At 54.0% G+C, this 22,372-nt stretch overlaps 1 protein-coding gene across 1 annotated transcript; it reads right to left on the reverse strand.

Annotated features, from left to right (window-relative positions):
• Positions 1-38: 38 nt before the first annotated feature.
• On the reverse strand, positions 39-14,752 carry EEF1A2 (eukaryotic translation elongation factor 1 alpha 2). The gene is made up of 8 exons (XM_054218852.1): positions 14,601-14,752; positions 12,958-13,170; positions 8,882-9,061; positions 7,504-7,800; positions 3,195-3,345; positions 1,495-1,751; positions 1,174-1,408; positions 39-449 (listed from the first exon to the last, which is right to left on the reverse strand). The coding sequence occupies exons 2-8, from the start codon at positions 13,099-13,101 to the stop codon at positions 322-324; spliced, it is 1,392 nt and encodes a 463-aa protein (XP_054074827.1). The 5' UTR covers positions 13,102-13,170; positions 14,601-14,752; the 3' UTR covers positions 39-321.
• Positions 14,753-22,372: the final 7,620 nt, after the last annotated feature.

A 22,372-nucleotide genomic window follows, 5' to 3' on the forward strand; every position in this document is an offset into this window, starting at 1 on the left:
CCCTCTCAAGGACAGACGCACACACAGAGCTCCACACCTTTTGGGTTGGTTGGTTTGTTTTGATTTTTTTTTTTTGTTTGGGTTTTTTTTTTTCCACTGTGGATGTTGTACCAGTTTTATTGGTAAAATTAACATGAAGCCTCACAAACGCTGGAACATGCTTTTCCTTTTAAAGAATTTCCACTGGACCTTAATGGTGAGCATCCAGTCGTTGACATATAAACTCTTACAAGCTGATGTGCACACATGCGCCCGGGGGAGACGGTGGCAGCGTCCTGGTGTCAGGGATGGTTTCTGCGCGATGCACTGGGAGCCCACAATTCATTTGCCAGCCTTCTGGGCCTTCTGGGCAGACTTGGTGACTTTACCAGCCCCACCGCTTTTCTTCTCCACGTTCTTGATGACGCCCACGGCCACGGTCTGCCGCATGTCACGGACAGCGAAGCGGCCTGTGGGATGGAGAGTGGTGGGACATGAGTGAAACGTGGCCACCTTGCCTTCCCTAAGGCTGAGCTCTTGTGGGTGGGTGACGGTGGGATCTACACCCACCACTCGTGGTGCCATGCGTTACCCCTGTCCTTGGAGCAGGTTCCTGCAGGAGCAAGCTCTGAGCCATCAACCCTTGCTCTGACCACCAAGCTAGCCCTGGTGCTCCTCTCTGTTTAAATATCTATTTATTAAACTTAAATCACATCTGCTCTCTGCAAGCTCCCAGCATTGCTAAAGCTTCCAGATGTGCAAAGTCATCCAAGGAAAGCATCGCACTTCCCTGCCTTAAAAGGTGACCTCTAGTGAGCAAACTTCTCTCTTTCTTCTCCTGACCGGTTGTGTTTTAGGGCAGAGATGGGGAAGCTGAAAAATCTTTCTGCATTCAGAAATTATCAGGGTTTAGTAACCTTGAGGGCAAGGTCCTGTTAGTCCCAGAGGGAAACCCCAGCCTTGCCTTTGGAAACCCAGCTCAGGAGAGAGTCCCTCCCACCCCACCAGCCCTAAAACAGTTTATGCATCAGTTTTGCACTCCCAGCACAGGGGGGAGCAATAAAACATCCTCAGCTCCCTCCCCAGTCTAACTGGTGGGGGATACTGGGAGAGGCTTAGCACATCTGGTGTGTGCTACACCCAAAGAGCCTTCATGCTCCTCCACAGGAGACCTCCAAAGAGCCGTTCCCTTACCAAGGGGTGGGTACTGGGAGAAGCTCTCCACACACATCGGCTTGCCAGGGATCATCTCCACGATGGCTGCGTCACCCGATTTCAGGGACTTGGGGTTGTCCTCCAGCTTCTTGCCAGAGCGCCGGTCGATCTTCTCCTTCAGCTCGGCAAACTTGCAGGCGATGTGTGCGGTGTGGCAGTCGATGACGGGCGAGTAGCCGGCACTGATCTGGCCGGGGTGGTTCAGGATGATCACCTGGGGGACAGAGCGGTGTCAGGGCAAGGCTGGGAGCTGGATAATGGTGTTAAACCGTGCATGGTGGCACCACCAGCTCTGCTGACCTGAGATGTGAACTGAGCTGCCTCCTGCGGCGGGTCCGACTTGCTGTCCCCACAGACATTCCCACGGCGGATGTCCTTGACGGAGACGTTCTTCACATTGAAGCCAACGTTGTCCCCAGGCAGCGCCTCGCTCAGGGCCTCGTGGTGCATCTCCACAGACTTCACCTCAGTGGTGATGTTCACAGGCGCAAAGGTGACCACCATGCCAGGCCGCAGGATGCCGGTCTCCACCCGGCCCACGGGGACTGTGCCGATCCCTGCGGAGACAGGGACAGAGCAGACCAAAATGTAACCTCCTTGGCATATCCCTGAGCCAGAGCCTGGCTGCAGCAAAAGCAAGATATCTCCAGTGGCTTTCACCAAAGACTAAGTTTGCTCCTTGCCCCCAAAAAAACAGTTTTTAGCTGCAAGATCAACATTAGGATCTTCAAAGATACCATGAGTCCGTCCTTTCTACCCAATGTTTTGTAAAAAAGGAGTAACACCATCATCAGAAAGCCATGAGCAATCCATGTGCCCTGAAAGCTCTTCCTTTGTAGCAGCTGTGGCATCTCCTGCATGGAGGTCTGGGCACAGCACAGTATGTGCAACAACACGCTCCACATCCCTGATGGCCACACCATCAGCACGGGACGAGGCCCAGCTGTGCCAGGGAATGAGGGCAGCTAATTAAATGAAGGGGACATTTTACACCCTGTGTCATCAGAAGACTGCAGGAAAACTCACCTTTGGAGTCAGGTGAAGAAGTATTAAGAGAAACAACCTCAAAAAGGGGTTGGGGAGGTTGGCTGGACCCATCCACTCCTCCACATCCACCCTGCTGCCTCCACGTCCCTCCTTCCCACGGTGTCTCTGCTCTCTAAGGACCTGCCTCTTGGTAACACCATATCTCTTTGCCCCAGCTGAGGTAGGACACAGACCTGCTCACCACCTTTTGTCTCCATTGCAAAGAAAAGACTGCATTGAAAAGCCTGCTAAACCCCATGTTCAATCCCTGCCTGGTTTCTGTAGTGCACGCGTTCTTGGAAAAATGTGGAAAAGGGCTCGAAATGGCTGTTTCTGCCTGATCTGGCAGCCGGGAGAGTCAGCAGGGCTGCCCACTGCTGCCAGCAGGTCAGAGAGCTCACGGGATATTTATAGCTCCGGAAAGTGTCCCCATCACCGCTCCAGAGGGAAAGGGAGACGCGCCGACCAATGCACTCCCTACATGGCTGGTGCCACAGTCCGGCTGGGCAGACGGAGGTGCCGGTGATGGACACCAGCATTTGGGAAGCATGGCCAGAGCGCGGCCAAGCTGCCACACACCAGCCTCACCGGTGGCCCTCCCCGCTGGCCCTGTCCCTCATCCAGGCTCCAGCACGTTTTTGCTGCCTCCATCTTGCCCCACCAGCCGTGACCTCTGGGACTCCCAGACTTGCAGCCTTTTTGGTGTCGTGTGTACCCTGGGGAGAGCTCACAAACCTGCTGCTCCCCTCCACTCCCTGGGCACCTTCGGACAAGTCACCCTCCAACCCCAGATAGTCCAGTCTCAAACAAGGTCTTTCCCCTGGAGCTACCACCCTTCTCCCCAACATCATCTCAAGTTTGAGTCCAGTCCCTCCAGTTTCACAATACCTGGAAATGTCATTCCCAAATTCCCACGGAATGAAGACTCCGGTTAAAGCAGAGGGAAGAGGGAAAGCGGCAAGGCTTTTGCTCACCTCCGATCTTGTAGACGTCCTGGAGGGGCAGGCGCAGGGGTTTATCTGTGGGGCGGGTCGGGGGCAGGATGGTGTCCAGGGCCTCCAAGAGGGACACCCCGCTGGCGTTGCCTTCCTTGCGCTCCACCTTCCAGCCTTTGAACCAAGGCATCTGGAAACAGAGCAGCAACAACATGCACTGAGTGTGCCCGTCCTCAGAGGCGAGCCCAGAGAGACGTCCCACCAGGACAACCTTCATGGAGTCAGTCCAACCACGTCCTGGCTTTTCCTGGGGACTGGGGAGCTCTTTGTGCTTCACCATCCCTGCAGGCTTATCTGTACCCCCTTGCTCAATCTCCCTCCTCTCTCTTAGAAAATTGCAAAACATGCATTAACATGAGAAAAAAAGGATGGAAGTGGTTAAATCCATCAAACTCACTGTCTCCATTCCCAACACCAACCTATGCATGTTGCCTTCCTATGCCAGCTTCCTGGATCCTGCCCTCCAGTGATGATGGCACAGGGACTACAGGGTCTCCAGCCAAGTCCTAGCTACAAAGCGTTCAACCTTCAGTCCTGGGAACTGAGTTTCTTCAAGGTGAGCCCCAGAAAGACCCTTCTCCCTGCTCACTCCTGCCACCACCCCCCTACAGGGTTTAGTTTTTGAACCCTGGCTTGGGAGGATGCTGGAAACCTGGGGCTTGCACTAGGGCTGCAAAGGGGCAGGGTTGTTTTTCACCTCTGCTCCTGCCCTAAATTGGACCCTTGAAGCTAAGATTGGCCAGAAAAGAGGCAGAGAGGTAGGAAAACGTGCTCAGCAGAGGCCATGGTTTGATGCAGGGAACACAGGGCCTTCCTGGGGTGATGGTGCACGTCTGTAGGGCTTGCCAGCAAGAAAAATTCAGTCCTGGGTCTGAAACAGCCCTGATACAACAAACAGAGCTCAGTCTGCAAGGTCTTTCCCCCTTCCTCTGCATAGAGAGGTTTAGACAATATTTTCCCACTCAGACGTAAAACGCTGCCCGTGTGCCCCAGCTCCATCGCACACGTTATGGACGTGGCTTTTCCCTCAGGCACCAATGCCAGTGGCACAGTGCAATGGACATGGGGCTGGGGCTAGGGGTCAAACGGGACCCCCATAGTGCCCCCGGTTTCACAGCCATCCCTGGAGGACACGGCTGGTTTCCCACCCTTCGATCTGCACCGCTTTTGGGAAGGAGCAAGGGGAAAAGCTGGGTCCAGCCAGGGAATTCAGCCTGCGTGTTCAGGCCAGCCTCCTTCAGAGGGTCACAGCTGACACCAATTGTCTTCCTTGGTGACAGTGGCAGGAGGAGCCTGGGGACACTTTTGCAGAGGGATCCTTCCCAGGACACGGCAGCTATTGCTACGCAGGCGGCCCTGGTGCCGGGCTAACAGCTCGGCGAAATGAGAAATCCATCCAGCCGGTGACGGAGCCGCATGTGATGCGCAGGATGAGTCAGACCTTCCCCCCAGCCTGCTGTCGCAGCCCAAAACGCCGGGCAGGTGCCCGTGCCAGCAGCTGACCCCGTGGCCACCAGCCCACGGGCTCTGTCTTGAGGGTGACAGTCACCGTGTGCCCGCAGCTCCCGTCCCTCTGCCCCTGTATGGCCAGGGGACATGGAGAAATGGCAACCTCTGTCCCGTGACGCCTGGCTGTCAGAGACATCCCTTTTCCTTTTGGTGCATTATCCGGAGAACTTCTGACATCCCAAGAATCAGATAAAGACACCCTTTGACACCTTCTGGGAGCAAATCCACTCTGCCAAACCTCGGCACGTCCCCAGGGTGAGAAGCATCTGCAAAACCTGGTTTGTGCTGCCTCCTAGGGCTGCCCAAGTAAAACCTCTCTTATGTATTCCCCAAATCTGCTTCCCAAAGAGCAATTCCAATTCCACCAATGTGGAATGTGACCACCAATTGGATGCGACCAAACCCCCCAGCCAGACCGGTTAAACTGCAGGCTCAAGCTCCCATAAACAACAGCTGAGCTCCAACTCTTTGGCACCCCACGTGCATTCTACGGAGCAGTCGCCTTTCTCTGATTTTATCCCAACGCCTGTGAGCATCCCAACGCACCCACCCCACACACCCCGACCTTGCACCGCAGACTGGCTGCGTTTGGGTTGCAGCATCCCGCGGGGTGCAGGTCCCTCAAAACACATCGAGTGGCCCGGGTCTGTCAGCCGCAGCAGCAGAAAGCTGGCTTCACATGAAACCCCGTTTGCCAAAAAGCTCTCAAATGTCAAACTTTGATGCAATTTTTTTTTTTTTTTTGCATTTGGCCTGCGGATGCTGTGCTACAGGGCAGTGGGCTGGAGCCTCCCACGCAGAGCTGGCTCCAGCCTGACGTACCACCACACCTCCTCTCGCCCGGAGGTGACAGGAGCCGCAGGGACGTCACGGGTCTAATCCCCACTTTCTGATAAGTCCCCTGACAGACAGACAAGTCACTTGACTGCCTTGTGCCTTGGTGAAACCCAGCCAGAAACTGTGAGTGAAAAAAAAAATCAGAGCTTTTTTGGGTGAGGAACGAGAGGAGAGATATCTACACCAGCTTCCTGCTCAAGCTTTCCTAGATGTGGTGCAATATGGGGAGGAGGAGTCTGTCCCAAGCCTGGCAAAGGCAGGATGGGGACCACAGCATTGGGAGGACGCTGCACCCTCTCCAGCAAAGCTCATGCTGATCCAGACCTCTGGCCAGGCTTTCTTCCCAATTCCCCAGCTCAGGCTGGGAAATTGGGAATTCCCAGGCTGGGAACCCGCCCTGGAGCCAGCTGCCTCCCTACAGCAGAGAGGTGAGCTATTCCGGCCCCTGCCTCCTCTCAGGCAGTGCATCACACTGAGAACATGCTTTGCTTCCAGAGGAAGGAGGCCAACAAGCCCCATCCCGCTCTGTGCCTCCCCTCCGCAGCCTATTAATAGGAGAATGGTCGGGGATCATCTTCCCGGCCCAGCAGCTGCTGACATTTGGAGCCTGTCTGATTAGAGGCACCCAGGAACTATGCGGCTGGGTTTGGCATGGCCGCGGCTGACCTTTATCCCAGCTCCGCTCCTCAAGGGACAGGAATCTCCCAAGCACCCCAAAAATTCCTCCCGTCCAAGCCAGCCCCAAGTGAGCTGCCTTTCCCGTGCAAGGCTGGGAGACGTGTTTCACGATGGTGTGAGCTTGCACCGCAGCGCTCTTCTAGCTTGGGCTCGTGATCTCAATTGCTCAGTTGACCTCCCTCAATTGCTGCTATCCTCATACGTCGCCTCCTTCGTCACAGAGCCCTGACCCGTAATCCACCGCTGAAATCCTAAAGCACCCTTAAGCATCAAATTTCCCATTGGTTTCACAAGGGATGGCTGGGCGTTTCTGGTCTGAGCAACTTGCTCAAGGTCACCCAGAAGCCAGCAGGAGAACAGGGACCTTCCTCTGGCCAGAACTTTCCAGCCCACCGTTTGTTTAGAAGACTAAAGCTGGGGTAGCTTTTCCTCCAAAAAAAGAGTATCAGAGTAGCAACTGTTATTGGCAGCCTGCCTGCCAAGAAGCTCTCGTCCTTCTTCAAGCTCTTCTTTCTTCCATGTTGTCATATGAAATAATGGCAAGGCCTCACACAGAGCACCCTGACTTTGTGCGCCCACCACCCCCACCACTGACGCACAAAGGGAGAGATCTGGTAAAAACTAACTGGAGAAAGACCAAACCCAAATGGATGCTCCAGGAAACCACGATTTTGGCATGGGAAACCTGGTACCTCCTCAAGAAAAAAAATCACCTTAAAAAGTGAGATGCCAGCACTGGAGCTGGAGGTGTGGCTGCCACAGTGGCACATGGCACTGATGGGGAAGGACACCCAATACCCAACACGTGGGAGCTCGGCTGCATGGTGAGAGCCGTTACAAGCCTGCAACCAGACCATGTTATTTGCCTTAGAAAACAAAGCCCTAAAACCACACACAGTATTCCTGCTGAGAGTGGCAGTTGCTGCGGATGGCTCTAATGTCACCGTGGGTCTGACGATGCGAAACCCTCAAATCACATCCCAGAAGCAAAGCCGTACAGATCATCTCCTGAAGATGCTCGTGTTTAGCCGCTGGGGTGCCTGGCCATGGTACAGCAACCAGCTTGCCCGTGAACAGTGGGCCCATTCATCCTGCCTTGGCGCAATCAGAGCTACGTGACAAACACGTCTATGCTGGCAGCACGGGCCATTACGCACAACGGGAACGTGAAACGTGCCTGCGGTTTTCAGGGCACGGAGGTCAGCTCCAGCCTGGACCAGGGTAGTCAGGATGGAGGGAAAAGTCTAACACAACACACACTTACATTGGGAGAGGGCTCCAGCATGTTGTCTCCATGCCAGCCCGAGATGGGCACGAAGGGAACTGTGGCTGGGTTGTAGCCGATCTTCTTGATGTAGGCGCTGACCTCCTTGACGATCTCGTCGTAGCGCTTCTCGCTGTACGGGGGCTCTGTGGAATCCATCTTGTTGATGCCCACGATGAGCTGCTTCACCCCCAGGGTGTAAGCCAGCAGGGCGTGCTCACGAGTCTGCCCGTTCTTGGAGATGCCTGCTTCAAATTCACCAACGCCGGCAGCAACGATCAGGACGGCGCAGTCAGCCTGGGAGGAGAGAGCTAATGAATTGCTTCTGTCCCCAGAGAGCACTGCTCCTGGTGACACCCCTGAGAGCTTTGAGTAAGTCCCAGATGAACATTACTCAGAATAAGGACGGCTTGGACAGACCCCCTGCCAGGCACTACCCATAACCCTGCTGATCTACCTCAAAACTGACCTAACTGTGTTATTTCAGACCTGCCAACTGTGCATGGTTTTGCAGCATGGGCTGGAAACCAGGATGGGTCCCTCCAGGTTACATGACTCTAATGAGGACCTCACCTTGATCGTCCAGGGATGCACAGCCAAGGCCTTATCTAAAACCCTACTGAAGTCTTGCAAATAGTCTCCTTGGGCGACGGGTGAGACTCCAGCTGTGGAAACTGTTCCCCAGATTACTCCTGTACCCAGAACCCACAGCAGAAGCTGCCTGGGTTTGACAGAAAGCCATGCCCAGCGCAACTGGCATCACAACGGGAATCTCGCTGGGCACGCAGGGAGGCTCATCCAGCACCCATCAACCACAGGGAGATGCAGGAACGTCCTGCAGTGCTACAAGGGGAAACCACCCTATGCTGGAAGGGGAGACCATTGAGTTTGGCAACGTGATGTGTTTTATGGGACAAAGACAGCTGTTTCAAGAAAAAGGAAGGATAAAAGATCCAGGAGTCTCCTTTAGCCAATAAAACCTAGGGGACTCTTGGAAGTTTCTTGTATACCTCAGTTGGCTGAGGCTAAAATAATGTGGAGATATGCTCACAGAAAGGTCTGTAGCTCACAGCATCCCACTTCCCAGAGGGTCCATATTCATCCTCACCTCCTCCAAGTAGGGCAAATGGGGTGGAGAAACCACCTCTTTGTGCCCAAGGAGGCCCTTTCTACCAGATGTCCAGTGAGGTGCAGGACCATGACATGCTGGTGCTACCCAGCCTCTTGCATGGACCCTACTCAACACTCCTTGATGTCTGCTGTCTCAACTACCCACCTCCAAAAGGACTCCAACAGCACCTACATGACCCTGGGCTTGTCAGCAAGTCTCACCCTCCCACCTCCAGCAGCCCCCCAACCCCTGGCCACCATTTCTCACCTGGGAGGTCCCGGTGATCATGTTCTTGATGAAGTCCCTGTGGCCAGGCGCGTCAATGATGGTGATGTAGTACTTGGTGGTCTCGAACTTCCACAGGGAGATGTCAATAGTGATGCCACGCTCACGCTCAGCCTTCAGCTTGTCCAGCACCCAGGCGTATTTGAAGGACCCCTTCCCCATCTGGCCAACACAAAGGCAAGAGCCGGTGAGAAACCCAAGCCAATAGCACTGGTGCCAGTAACCCACCCTCCAGGGCACATCTCAAGCTCACATAGGCAGAGGGTCACGTTGCAAACATTGAAGGCAAGATTCCCTAAATTCAATGGCAACTGTGATCTATTTAATAATAAATATAGGTAAAGGGGGATATTGTTCTCAACACGTTCCTTAACAGGATGGAGGAGAGGCTGGAAGAAGAGCTGTGAAGTGAGTTTGTGAGTGGGGCTGGATGGGCAGGGGCTGGAGGCAGTGACCCACGAGGTCTCCTCCATGAAATGCCATGGTCCTGCACTGCTGCCGGGGTGGTGCTAGAGAACCACACTTCAATGGTGGAAAGCTTCTTATTGTTGCATTTTAATCTATTGAGTGAACCTGTGAGGCAGCTGGTTAATGAGAAAGGGCACTGCTGCATGATGGGGGTGTAGGAGGGGAATGGGTTAAAAGAAAATGAAAGGCGAGATGGTTGCTATGAGCAGAATAGAAACGTGATTGATTTTTGCCACGGAGTGTGTGAATTCAAACATGAAAAGCTACTGGGAGCTGCAGCCAGACCAACTGTTGTTGCCAAATGGCCAAAATCTCAGCCAGCATTGTAATGCAGAAAATCACGCTGGGTGAGATCAGCTACAGTAAATCTCTCTGTCCTGTGATAAAGCACACCCCCTTGCTAAAGCCATGACGTCACTGCTGGACCTCTTTCTCCTTCGGGTTGGTGTCCTTTCACGTCATGCCCCCAGGGAGAGCAGGACTTCCTCTCCCCCACCCCCAGCCCGGAGGTGGTGCTCCCAGTCTGAGCTGGGATCCTGCCACCGTGGAGGTGGGGCAGGAGACGACCACCCTTTACTGACCCCGCTGTGTGCTGGGGGAGTCTGGGGAGCCCAGGGGTTAATGGGCATCGATCATCAGCTCCTGGCCTCAGACGCAAGGTTGTTGTGTTTGTTTTTTTTTAAAGATGGAAAATGGGATTTAGGTCATTTGTGGATGATTTAATGGGCTCTAACCACTGTGCAAGGACAGGGCTGTGATACCCTGCTCCCATCCATCCATCCATCCATCCATCCATCCATCCCCGTGTTTTCTGCAACCGCGGCTCCTCCTGGCGTATCAATGCATAAAATTCATTATGGGCAATTATAAATCACCGGTCCAGAGGGACGCGCTTCCTGATTGCAGGCAGCGAACGCTTCAGTGACGGTCCTCGCCAAGAAGCCTAACGCAGCATCACCGTGCCCGGGGATGGCTCTTGCCCCCGGCTCCTGCACTCCATCCCCGTGCCCGGCCAGCACAAGGAATTAATGGTGCCGGCTCCTTTACGTAACAGCTGAGCGCTGCGATGACTTTGCAGCTCGCTCTGGAGGATTACGGGCAAAATCCTAAAGCCAGGGGCAAGCTTCCCCGTCTCCTGGGAGGGGACGCCGGGTTGAGATGGTGATGCCCCATCCCCGCTGGGCAGCTGGGAGCTCTGGCGCCCGCAGGAAGGGCAGTCGGGGGGTGGAAAGATCCAGAATCAAATCTCTGCTCCTCAGCATCCTCCTGGCATCGGGCTTAGTGAGGAGGCAGAGCAGGAGCTCAGAGGTTATCCCTTTCCAGCACGCACATCCAACCGCTCTCTTGCCAGGGGGAAGGGGAGGGGGTCGTTAGAGCGTGCTCATTTACTGCGGGAATTGGCGGAGATAACACCATGGGTTTCCCACGGTGCAATATTATGGCACATTAGTATTGTGCAATGCATTAATAAGGGGCAGTTCTCAGGCAGGAGCTCCATCAGCACATCCCACAGCCTTTCACCCATCGGCAGCCTAGTCCTTCCCTTCGGGATGGGGAAACTGAGGCAGGGAGCAGACCCCCGGCTCTCCTGCGGGAGCCGAGTGGAAATCGGCACCTTATGGCAGGCACCCGCGACCGCGCACACAAACAGCCGGTCGTCTGCTGTGGGAACCCCCCCAGAACTCGGCATCATACATAACTTGAAGACAAATGAGATCCTTTATTTAGCAAACAGCTTCCCTCCTTTCACGGGGTATATTCAGTTACCCAGAGCTGTTGTTGAAAAAAAAAAAAAAACAAAAAAAAAAAAAACAAAAAAAAACCAACCCAGGGTATTATCTAGCTTTGCACAATACCTTCCCTGTTCAGTGCCAGAAACAGCCTGATTTTCCTTGATCAAACCCCAGCGGAGGGACAGCTTTCTATTTGGAGACCACAAATACTGATTTTTTTTTTTTTTAAAATAGAACAACTTTTCTTTCAGAGATACTGTTACCCTCTGCCCCCTCCCCGAGTCAAAAAGAAAAAAAATAATCCTTTCTCTTTCCTCTTAAAAAAAATAAAATAAAATAAAATAGAATATCAGACCCTGGGGGGGGTTTTTTGTTGGCTTTTTGGGTGCACACAGGCCTCCATTTCCTGCGAATGCCACCTAATGGAAGAAAACCCTTCCCCAGCCCTGCATCAGAAAATGGAGTCTGGAAGCTCAGTCAATAGGCTATTAATAGCAGCTCCCAGTCCCCGCGTATTCTGGCAAGTCAGTGAAAGTGTCTGTTCAATTAAAATAGCCGCAATCACATCGACAATAACCTAATCACGCCATACCCCAGCCGTAGGTAAAGGGGCGGGGGGGGGTGGGGGGAATATACGGAGGGATATCGGCGATCATTTTAATCCGGGGGGGAGCCGTCGTTTTGTAGGAAGGAAGAAGCTCTTGGCTTAAGGGCTGGCAAAAAGGGCTGACAGCGAGGGGGGAAAACGAGTGGTTTAGCTCGGATGCTACCGGCAAATTCTAAGGGTTAAGACAGACCGACAGCAAAAACGTCTAATCCAGAGTGACAGCTCTGCAAACCTCTTTTTTCACCCACCCCACCCCCCCTCCATTGAAATATGGCATCTTGCCCAGAAAATAAATAAATAAATAAATAAAATCGAGGGATATATCTGCATTAAAAATTCCTGGAACGATGACGACAAGCCATCTTCTGAGCGACCGGATCTGCCCTATCAATAACACAGCCAGGCTGTTCCCGGCTCGCCCGCCTCTCTAGAATTTACCATCGTTAATTGCCCAGAGCTTCCAATTCATGTTTTCCTCCCCAAAGCCTGTTTCTTCCTCTTCAATCTCTGTGTTTGCCACGTTATAGGTGTTGGGGGGTGCTGTACTGTGGGACACCCCGCTAACGCACACGCCGGGGCATTGCTGCGAATGTCACCATTGTAAGAGCTGAACAAAAGGATTTAATCTAAATGCTCATACGTCGCGCCAGCTTTTCTGTATTACAGGCTACCAGTCAAGCTACACATCAGGCCATAGGCTTGAGAAAAATGAGAATGGGTTGGTTTTGGTTTTTTTTTTTTTTTAACAAAATGGATCAAACGATTGCTCCAGCTGATGCTGCACCTTGTCCCCAGCAGGCGCTGGAACTGGGTGCTTCGGAGCGAAATTCAGAGAGTCCTGCACTACGCAGCGAGGGATTATCAGGTTTTCCTCCTTGTGCACTATATTTAGAAGGAATTTCATGCCCTGAAGCACTATGGTTTGTTCCAGAACCCTAACCCCACCTTGCAGACCTCGCCGTGCCCCTGCCCTCATTAACAGCCTGCGGCAGGGAGTCCCCCAGCTCCGGAGAAGAGGGTGGCGAGCGCCCAAATGGCCTATTTTCCCAAGGCCAGAGGAGTCAGGAAGACCCAGGGGTACAGAGGGGAAAAAAAAAAAAAAAAGAGATGAGAACAAAGGGAGAAAGAGAAGGGCAGCGCCAGGAAAAAGGGAATAGTGCCCATGGGACACTTGTGGGGCATCCGTATGGGGCATCCCTGTGGGTGGGAGTGTGGGGTGGGGGGGGCACGCTGGGGGATGGGCTCCTCACCTCGGCAGCTTCTTTCTCAAATTTCTCAATGGTCCTTTTGTCAATGCCCCCGCATTTGTAGATGAGGTGCCCGGTGGTGGTGGATTTCCCAGAGTCCACATGCCCAATGACGACGATGTTGATGTGCGTCTTCTCCTTCCCCATGTCGGTGGGCTACGCGGGGCTGGCGGCGGTGGGGAGGGCTGCGGGAACGCGGCTGCGTTTTTGGGGAGGCTGCGGGGCAAAGAGGCAGGCGTGTCAAAAGACCCCCCCGTGACAGCACCCTCCCAGCCCCATCGGGGATGGCTCTCCTCCCCTCGCCCCACCTTCCTGCTGGACCACGCGCCCCATCCCCCCCGGGGGTGCCCGGCCTCGTCTGGTACCTCTGCCCGCCCTGGGATTGAGCCAGCTGGGCTATTTCTAGCCACCACGTACAGCCTCCAAGTCTCAGCAAGATGCCGTGTTATTCGGCGTCCTGCCCTCCACTGCCGTCCTGGAGACCCCCAGTTCCCAGGACTACGTCATCGCTGCCTCGAAGGTGCCCTTCCTCCTCGGAAAAAACCTTCCCACCGGCTCAGGGTTGCTACTGCTGCCTTCTCGGTCTTTCCAAACCCGAGGGCATCTCCTCCATGTCGTGGGTGCCCAGGGAGGAGCCATGGGTGCCTGTCCCTGCGGGCTGCCCTCGCCGCTCCCAAGCTGCGCATGGTTCGGGTGACAACATGGTGTCCGCAAAATGGGACGGACAAAAATAGCCCTCACCCGCTCCCCCCCGAGCAGGGCTGCAAATAGCGGGGCTGCCCAAAGCTCGGCGGCACCCACGGTGAGCGTGTGCGTGTGGGGGGTTTCGTTATATTTTGCTGCCATGAATCTGGATGAAACAGGGGGAGGAGGGTGAAAAAGGCAAATCGATAGATCCGGGGAGCTGTTCTGGCATCTCCCAGCGTTACCATGGCTCTGCAGCTGCCACACGAACCCGGCACAATTAGGAGCTTTAATTTGACGTCTAATAAAATCCAATTTTACAAACCTGCCCATAAAAGTAAAGGAGGTCAGGAGGAGTTTGCCGCTCTAATAGCGATGCAGTCATGCGGGGAGCAACGTCCCCCGCCAGAAGCCCCCCCTGGGCAGCAGAGCCCTGGCTGCCCCCTCCCTCCCTGCCTTTGATCGTGGGATCCAGCCGGGATCTGGCCGTTTCCCAGCTCCGCTCCCTGGTGCGGGTCCCGCTCCCCGGTGCGCACCCCCAGCCCCTCGGGTGGGCAATGCGGGGGCGATGCGGGAACCAGGGATTTGTGTTGATTTAATTTATTTTTTTTGTATATTTTTTTTCCAAGGAGCTAAAGGCTGGGGCGGGAGGAAGGGCGGGGGGGGTGGTGGTGGGGGAGCGGGGTATTTCCCACCTGCGGGAAGAAGCACCTGCGGGATGAAGGAATGGCCCGGCCCCATCCTCTCCCTCACAGCCTGGGGTACCCCCCCCGCAACATGGGCTGGGGGCAGCAGCACCACCCCATGCACAAGGCGCGGGGGGGGATGCATTGACCCGCCACAGCCCCTGGGGCAGGACACCCCTCCCCTTCCAAAGCCCCCCCGCCTCCATCCTCCCCTCTGCGGAGCGGCCCCATCCCGGCGCGGCGCGGCGCAGCCCGGGGGGGTCCCGGAGCTCTTACCGGAGCGGCGGTCGGGGCGGCAGAGGCTGCCAGCTTGGGCTCCGGCGGCTTTATCTCCCCGGGAGGGGCCCACCTATTGACGGCGACAGCGCAATGCAGCGACCCCCCCGCACTACGGCAATGCGGTACCGGGCGGGGGAGGAGGAGGCGCGCCGGGGGGAGGAGGAGGAGGAGGAGGAGGAGGAGGGACGGAGCAGGGTAAAGGAGGGGGGGAGAGACGGGAGACGGTGCTGCGAGGGAGGGAGGGAGGGAAGGAAGGCAGGCAGGAAGGCAGGAAGGAAGGAAGGTGGAGGGATGGGAGAAACGGAGGGGTGGAAGATGGAGGGATGGGAAGGAAGGGATGGGAAGGATGGGCGCTGAAGGGGTGGGAGGAAGATGGAGGGATGGGAGAAACGGAGCGGTGGGAGAAATGGAGAGGTGGGGGAGAGATGGAGGGATGGGAAGATGGAAGGATGGATGGAAGGCAGAGGTCGGAGGCAGACAGCAGGGGGGAAGATGGGTGGGAGGAAGGTGGAGGTATAAAAGATGGAGAGACAGGAGATATAGAAGAGATGTAGGGATGGAAGATGACGGCACAAGAGAGATATGGAAAGATGGGGAGAAGGAGAGATTGGAGATAGAGGGATAGGAAGAAGATGGAGGCATAGAGGGAGATGGAAGAAAGGGCTTTTTGGAAGAGAGGGGAATTTATGGAAATCCTGGTCCAGGGGAGTGGCGTAGATGGAGGCCAAGTGGGGCTTGGACCCCCTTGGATCCCCCTTGTCAGCCTGGGGGTGAAGGGACAGGGCTGGCGTGGGACAGGAGCCCAGGGCCACCAAGTACCACAGCCCTTGCTCTATCCCTAGCGAGGCCAGTGGTGCAAAAGGGCTGTTTTCCCACACGTGCTGGGAGGAGAGGGGTCCCTGCACGGCACTCGGGGCAAACACGTCCCAGGGCAAAGCCTCGCAGGCACCAACCCACATTTCTGCCTCAGTGGAAAAGCGTTAGCCCAGGAGCAAACAGCAAAGCAAGGGACAAGGAGAGCAAAACAGATTTCTGCACCTGCAGCGCGTATATTTGCTGCTCAGGAATCTGTGGTTTATTAAAAACACCTCATTTAAGGGGAGATGGGGTTCGAGTCCCAGGAGGACAAGGAAACCACAAGTAATTTCCTTTGGTAATACCACGACATTTTCTTTGCATAAAAAAAAATATAACCATGTAGTGGTCAGAATATTTATACCTGTGTCAACTGTGAAATTACAAGGCTAATGCAAAATTTTCTGTGTCCCAAAGACAAATATAGGTCAAAGAAAAGCTAATTTTGAATTAAATTACAGTCCAGGCCATTTCTAGGGCCCAGACCATCCTTCCAGTGAACGTAACAGCTAAATCAAGTATTCTTAGGTACTCTCATGAAGGTACTCTTACCTTCACAGTCTAAGGGTTAAAAACTGACACATCATGTAGACTAAAATGCTACTAACCTCACATTAAGGCTTAAAGAGAGACTTTATTTTTTTCATGAATGTTACAGTTCACTGGTACTTTCTTAGAAACATGATAGGAAAGATATCTTTTATGCAGCATTCCTTGCGCGACCTAAAATCCCTGAGTGCCAGGAAAAATAAACCTCCAAGAGGAAGACCGTAACCCAGCATTTAAAGGGATTGACCCAGCCTTGCTTTAGGGTAGGAGCAGTAGCGTTACCCTGGGTCTGGGATGTGCTGGGGATGGACATTAGGTGCGATAACGCCTAGGAGGGGTGGGTATATAAATTCCTTATTCTTCCTATCCGTATTTTAGGGCTTTGCCAAAAAAATAATCTCCCCTTTTTATACAAGGGCTGCAGGCAGCCTGGAAGCTAATGAAGCCTTCGTGGAGACGGAGTAAATCCCAGGTCCTGCTGGGGCCAAGGCAGTGCCTGACGGAGCTCTCCTCTCTCCATTCTTTCTCCAGTAAAGAGAATTTGGATTTTTATCCCTTTTCCCAGGCAGGGAAAAGAGAAATGGGCAGTGCACTGTGCTTTACTTCTGCAACAAAATGAAGTGTGCCGGGCCATCGGACTATAAATAGTAGGAGACACGAGTAGAAGGGAGGGCTGGGGGACCTGGCTAATCCTGGCTGGGTTAAGCCACCTTACGCCCAGCCTCCGAGAAGCTTAAAGCCACAGCTCTGTGCCCAGGTCTGGCCGGTGCCTGGAAAAAAGGGGTTCACCAAACATGTGTGGTTCCTGTGGACCATCATGCCCAATTAGAACTATTTTCGCTCCTGGAAAACAGTGGCAATCTGTCCTGAAACGTTCAGCTACGTAAAATAAAAGAGACCTGAGCAGCCAAAATCCGGGGGCAGCTGAAGTTTAGCACCTCGTCTCCATCCATCTGGCTTCAGACTCAGGTCCCAGCTGAAAAAATTCCTGTACATCCTATTTAGGCGTGATTCCGCCACCCCAAAAATCACCACCAAATGATTTGGGGTCACTCAAGAAAACAGAAGCCACCCTGAAGGGACAGGCAGGCTGCACACATGCGTGGCAGGTACCTCTCACCCCTTTCACCATCACCTCCACCCCACCCAGCCCCCGGGTTAGGATCTGATGCTTTAAGCTGTGCTAAAATTCCCATTCGTCCAGCCATAATAATTGTGATTATTTTTTTTTCCCAAAGAGGCCCTGCACGGTGTGACCGGGAGAGTGAATAATCCGCAGTGCCGGTAATTTGTATGTATCTGGGATGCAAACACCCCAGGCTGCCTGCCTGGATTTGCCTTCACGCTGGGGGTGTTTCCTCCCGTGAGCAACGCGTTCAGCTAACTGAGCGCTTGTGGTTTTGTCTCTGTAAAATGCATCAGGTCTCCTTTGAAGGCGAGGGTTTGGGCAGAGCATCCAGCAGCCACGAGGGATGTCTGCCCTGATGTCGTCCCAGAAGCCCTGCCCTCGCGGGGGAAAAGCCAGGGCTGGAGACAGGAATGACTACAAATTGCTATTTCCTTCCTTCTTCACGGGCAAAGCAATAGAGGTATTTTCCCTGAAAAGCAGAAATGCAGCGTCTTATGCTGGTCTCATGCAATAGCCATCGGAAAAGCAGATCAGAGGCGTGTAGGGCAGCAGTTGTCCTCCACAAAGGAATTGTCCTTCCATAAAGGGCAGCTTTATGGATGGGGTGAACGCTCTTAGGTTTCCTTCTTCCCATGCTCAGGCTTCCAGCTCCTTCCACACCAGTTTTGGAGGCTTTGCAGAGACTTTGCACCCAGATGTTTTGGCATTTGCTGTCTGCTAGAAGCAGACAAGCTCAAAACACCAAGACCCGGGCCATCCTCTCCTTGTCTACACAACATGCATTCCATGGCAAACCTGAGTGCCAGTGCTGGAGCACATAAAACGGGTATTCTCAATTCAGTAAAACCCCAGTTTAACTGGGGTTAAGACGCGATGGGATTCCCCGCTGTATCTCCCAGAGGTTTCTAGAGCGTGTTTACATGAGGTTGGCTTTGAGGTCAACCTTTCCAGGCCCCCGTGTTGACGTGTCATGCCTCTCTCCGTGTGTTTGCCTGGCAGCAATCACGGCCCAAGGCACCAAACAGGAGAAGATTTCATTAAATTAAAGGTTTTCCAGCTCACGCTCGTGCTGTAGACCTGGAGAGGGGAGATGAAGACAGAAATGATGGGACAGAAAAGCAGGGGAGGGAGGGGAAGGGGAGTATTTTGAGGTCCTGCACTCAGCACATGCTGCTGATACCTTTAAATCGGAGCCAGAGGTTTAAAAATAAACTTTGGAAGCGATAACAAGATGCCCAAGCCCTCCAGCCAGCCGGCCAGCTGGGGATGGTGTCTGGTGTCACCCCTGCTGGGACAGCAGCATGCCTTGTGCAGGGTGGGCTTGCACCCAAGGACCCACCGTCCTGCTCACACCTTTGGGACCTGCCCCCCGGGGTTTCGGTGTAGCCACAGCCATGGGGTGCCCAAGGCGATCCGAGGTAGCAATTCTGAAGGGACAATGGCCTTTAAAATTGTCCCCATCCATCCTGGGCATGGTGGTAGCACGTGGGTCCAGGCACGCTGTGGAGATGCTCCTCCAGAATCCCCTTTTCCGCCAAACGGCTGAGTTCTGGGGTCAAGACTGGGAAATCCCTCCACTCGAGGGCAGCTATGCCCTGGCACTGGTGTTTGTAGGTATTTACCCCTAAAACTCAGCTCTGCCATGGAAAGCCTCTGGGGTCGTGGGTGCCGAGGCATCTTCCACATCGGCTCCCGGTGCCCACGTTCACCTGGGAGCCCAGCACAACAGCTTCTCATCTTAAACACTTTTTAATAACAGCCAGCCATCATGCGGTCATGGAGCGAAACTCCTCCCCCAGCGGTAACTCAACGGCCTTAATAACTCTCCTTCCTTTATTAAAATGCCGCGTACGAGCGGCGGATGTTGCTAAGGCTGCGCATTTGGACCAGGAAGGAACGCAGGGCTGTCCCCAGGGTGCCAGGCGCCGGGGCCATCAGGGCAGCTGGGGGAGATGGGGCCACCCCTGGCTGCGTTACCTGACCCCCCCCGTCAGTGCCAACTTAAGCTGTGAATCCTGTTGCAACGATGCAGGGGAGCAAAATCTCTGCGTGTGGCACAAATCCCCGATGAGCTGGGAGCCCCGCGCAGCCCGGGGACCCGTCTGCCACCTTTCACCCTCCAGCTGGGCTTGGTGGGAGCCAGTACGGAGATCAGCCTGGCAGGCTGGCCTGATTTCTAATCCCTTTCCTTAAGAAACCACAACACACACGTAACCCTGTACCTCTATGTCCCCAGCAAGCAGCTCGCAGGCTTCTTGGCCCAAATTCAGCCAGGTTGAGAGAGCGGTGGTGGTCTCAGAGATAAAATGATTGGAAACTCATCCCTAGGGATGCAGCTCCTCCTGCATCTGACGTTGCTCCCTCATCCCACCTCTCCAAGCTCAGCAGCACCCCAGGGGTTACAAGACACCCTTGGGTGCACATCCCCAGGTCAAAGGCAGCAGCTCCTCACCTAAACTCGGATTTCCTTGGAAGAGTTTAACTCCTGCACGGCTCCTCACCCTCCAAACTGTCATTTTAATGTCACTGCTCTATTTCTTCCAGTTCTCCAAGATGCCGCTGGCAGGGAAGAGGATGCGGAGGATAAAACTGCTCAGTCTGAGCTGTTGTCCATCTGGGAAGCAGCCAGGATGAACATTTCCATGCTCTGAAATCATTTTTAGCACCAGGTGAGGAGAAAAACACCACCTCAAATGCATCTCATTAGGGACACCCTGACATTTCCGACACCTGGATGTAGCATCTGCGGGGGCTGCGAGAAGCTGATCCTGTAAATCTCCCCGTGTGCCGAGGAGGGGACAGACCCTGATCTAGGTCAAGCCCAGGTGAGATAAGACACCTCTTCCCTCTGGTTTAGTGCTGTTTGCAGGATGCTGGGTTGCTCCTGGACCACACTGGTTTTACAGCAAAGGCGACCGGTGCCGTATCAAGCTACAAGAGCTTGATGTGTTTGTTTTGGCAGCCGTGCGCATCTCCGAGTTAGGAAAAGCCTGCACTAATCCTGGGGATGGCTTTTCTTATTAAACCACGGCCACTGAGCTGAAAGAGCCCTGCCTGCCTGTATCTTCTGATCGCTTTAGTCAAAGGGCTGCTAATGGAGATACCTGGCTAACAGCATAAGCTTCGGGTGCATTCAGAGGGAAAAATAAGGATCAGGGAACTTAATGAGAAAATTCATTGCTGAACCAACCCCATCAAAGCCCAAGGATTTATATTAGCGTGGAATCTGTTTGCATATGATGGCAGTGAAATCTCCCTCACTCCCACGATGGAGATGCTGCTCTAAGAGTTTTCTGTAGAGAGATGGATCCTGCTCAGCGCCGCTGCTGGTTTCTGCAGGGCGATTTTCCGGTTTTCCCAAAGGAACAGATGGGCCAAAAGTCAGGAACTCGTGGGACCAAGTTCACCTAAAGCCTCTGGGTTACAACAAGCAGTGGTCATCTCTCTTCACTGCTCTTTCCAGATTGGAGATGTTCCTTTTGCATAGGCAAATCAGGCAGTTTGTGGCTTTCTGCCTCATTCTCTCCACAATGTGTGTATTTGCAGATCAGACTCAAAATTTTGGGGGGCGCTGATGCCCATTCCCCGAGCCTTTTGGGAAATCAGCCTTGGATGCCCGCACCCCTTGGCACAAACTGGAGGTGAGGAGAGCAGCGCTGCTCCCGGCGCTGCGGGGACAGTGGTGTGTGCCCCGATCCGACTTTGGCTTATTCTCCTGCCAAGGTGGCACAGACTCCTGCCTGTGTCGAGCCATGGCGCGACCATGGGTTTGAGCTCGCAAACGCTCTTCCTCTGACCTCTGTGCGGCTGCAAAGGGCAGAGAGGAGCTGGTGGCCCCCGTGTAGCGTCTGGGGTGAACATTTTGGCTATTTTTTATCCATAGGTGGCAGCAGCTGCCTGCACAGGACGGACGCTGCCCGGATCCCAAACCCGGCACGGAGCAACGCAGCCGGGAAAACGCAGCGCAGGAGGAGGAAGAGGAGGAGGAGGAGGAGGGCAGAGGCTGAGCACAGGTCGCACCTGCTCCCTCCTCACCATCGTGCGGTCCTCAGTAGGGGGAGAATTAAGCAAAACCCCCAGCGGAGCAGGATCAGGCCCTGCAGCGCTATAGCGAGCTCCAATCTGCAGTTCTGCCGTGCCGGTGGTGGGAATTGCTCCGGCGCAGGGTGGTGGGGAAGGGGCTGCTGGGCGGCTTTCTCACCGTTCACCGAATTCCTGAAGCCACTGGGATGTCGCATCCCCAGAGGGAATCTGACAGCAGCATTAAGCCTCACTGGTGGGGCGCTGGGGCGCCCCAGCGTTAGCTGAGACCCAGCTGCGATGTCCCCCAAGTGCTGGCAGAGCCCAGAGGCAGCAGCTCCTTCGGCTCCGCAGCCTTTGCTGGTGGCCAGATGTTTCTGCCACGTATGAAATGTGACAAGAAAGGCTATTTCCCAACGGCGCACACAACCAGCAGATAACAAAAGCTGGTTGTAACATGGAGGCCGGAGAGCCAGATTTAATTAAAAAAAAAAAAAAAAAAAAAAAAAGGAAAACATGGAAACTTTGCTCAAAAGCAAACTGTAAGGAGAGTTGCAGTCAACTCAGAGGCTCTAATTAGAGGAAAATCAAAGAGAAAAATCTATCCAAATCTTGTCATCTGCTTCCTTTTAAAATAATTGATTCCTGATCAATACAAAGCAAATTTATCTTCCTCTTCTCAACACACCCAGGACAGGCTTTATCCTGGGAAACCAGGCTGGATGCTCCATCAGTCCGCCCCGGCTGCTCCGTCCCACTGCTGCTGCTCCCGCTGCATCATTAAGGTGAAACGGATTTGGCTTTGGGGTGAAGAGCAAAGCAGGAAGGTTTTGTTGGAGACTGTAATTCATCCGCCCGAGGAGACCGATCCCCCCTGGACCCACGAAGCCCCGATTCATCCCCCGCTGCCATGGGTGCAGCCCCGGTGCCATGGGTGAGCGCCGGTGCTATCTGCTGTGTGAGCTGATCCTTTAAAGAGCAGCCCCAAGCGCGGGTGTAAGCGGCGTCGCTGCGCAAAGGGACTAGGAAGTGTTTGTTCGTCTCTGCTCTATCATTAATTAAAGCAATTAGCCCACTCAGACTCAGTGGGGTACAAAGCCATCCTGTACCCGCTGGGGAGAATATACTCCATTATAAAATATAATCTCTCTATCAATATACTTTTATTGCTCTGAAGATTATTAGAGTGATTTAGGGTACAGGGCTACATCTCTCA

Source organism: Rissa tridactyla, chromosome 12 (genome assembly GCF_028500815.1).
Source record: "Rissa tridactyla isolate bRisTri1 chromosome 12, bRisTri1.patW.cur.20221130, whole genome shotgun sequence".
NCBI lineage: Eukaryota > Metazoa > Chordata > Aves > Charadriiformes > Laridae > Rissa > Rissa tridactyla.